Source organism: Lepidothrix coronata, unplaced genomic scaffold (genome assembly GCF_001604755.1).
Source record: "Lepidothrix coronata isolate B3197 unplaced genomic scaffold, Lepidothrix_coronata-1.0 Scaffold454, whole genome shotgun sequence".
In the NCBI taxonomy this organism is placed as follows: domain Eukaryota; kingdom Metazoa; phylum Chordata; class Aves; order Passeriformes; family Pipridae; genus Lepidothrix; species Lepidothrix coronata.
Window position 1 is genome coordinate 4420 of NW_016690634.1, and position 1216 is coordinate 5635.

The window sequence follows — 1216 nt, forward strand, 5'->3', positions numbered from 1 at the left end:
GGGGATGGAAATGGCACCGCTGGGCATGGGATTGGGGGAGCAGGACCCTCAGTGGGATTGGGAACAAAGAGGAGGGTGGGATGTTGGGAGGGAAATGGCACCGCTGGGCACAGGATTGGGGGAGCAGGACCCTCTGTGGGATTGGGAATGAGGAGGAGGAGGGTGGGATGTGGGGATGGAAATGGCACCGCAGGGCACAGGATTGGGGGAGCAGGACCCTCTGTGGGATCAGGAATGAGGAGCAGGGTGGGATGTGGGGATGGAAATGGCACCGCTGGGCACGGGACTGGGGGAGCAGGACCCTCTGTGGGATTGGGAATGAGGAGGGTGGGATGTGGGGATGGAAACGGCACCGCTGGGCACAGGATTGGGGGAGCAGGACCCTCTGTGGGATCAGGAATGAGGAGGAGGAGGGTGGGATGTGGGGATGGAAACGGTACCACTGGGCACAGGACTGGTGGAGCAGGACCCTCCATGGGATCGGGAGCGAGGAGGAGGAGGGTGGGATATGGAGATGGAAATGGCACCGCTGGGCACGGACTGGGGGAGCAGGACCCTCCATGGGATTGGGAATGAGGAGGAGGAGGGTGGGATGTGGGGATGGAAATGGCACCAATGGGCACAGGACTGGGGGAGCAGGACCCTCTGTGGGATTGGGAATGAGGAGGAGGGCGGGATGTGGGGATGGAAATGGCACCAATGGGCACAGGATGGGGGAGCAGGACCCTCTGTGGAATTGGGAATAAGGAGGAGGAGGGAGGGATGAGGGGATGGAAATGGTACTGCTGGGCACGGGATTAGGGGAGCAGGACCCTCCGTGGGATCAGGAATGAGGAGCAGGGTGGGATGTGGGGATGGAAATGGCACCGCTGGGCACAGGATGGGGGAGCAGGACCCTCTGTGGGATCGGGTCAAGGAGAAGGGTGGGATGTGGGGATGGAAATGGCACCACTGGGCAACGGGATTGGGGGAGCAGGACCCTCTGTGGGATCGGGAATGAGGAGGGTGGGATGTGGGGATGGAAATGGCACTGCTGGGCACAGGACTGGGGGAGCAGGACCCTCCCTCACCTTCTCCTTCTCGATGAGGGAGGGGATGAAGCTCCTCTTGTCGGCGGGGCGGTTGGTCACCGGGTGGATCATGACCTCGTGGGTGAAGAAGTCCACGGCGGGCTGGGGGGACACACGGAGGGGTGAGAGAGGCAGGGAGGGAGGGA

General features: G+C 62.6%; 1 protein-coding gene across 1 annotated transcript in view; it reads right to left on the reverse strand.

Annotated features, from left to right (window-relative positions):
* BOP1 (block of proliferation 1) overlaps nt 1-1173 on the reverse strand; it is a gene marked incomplete at its 3' end in the record, with an annotated part of 3887 nt that extends 2714 nt beyond the window's left edge. Inside the window, exon 1 of the mRNA XM_017839684.1 lies at nt 1071-1173. Coding sequence (XP_017695173.1) covers nt 1071-1142 — 72 coding nt within the window. The remainder of the gene's footprint in view (nt 1-1070) is intronic.
* Between the last annotated feature and the right edge of the window lie 43 nt (nt 1174-1216).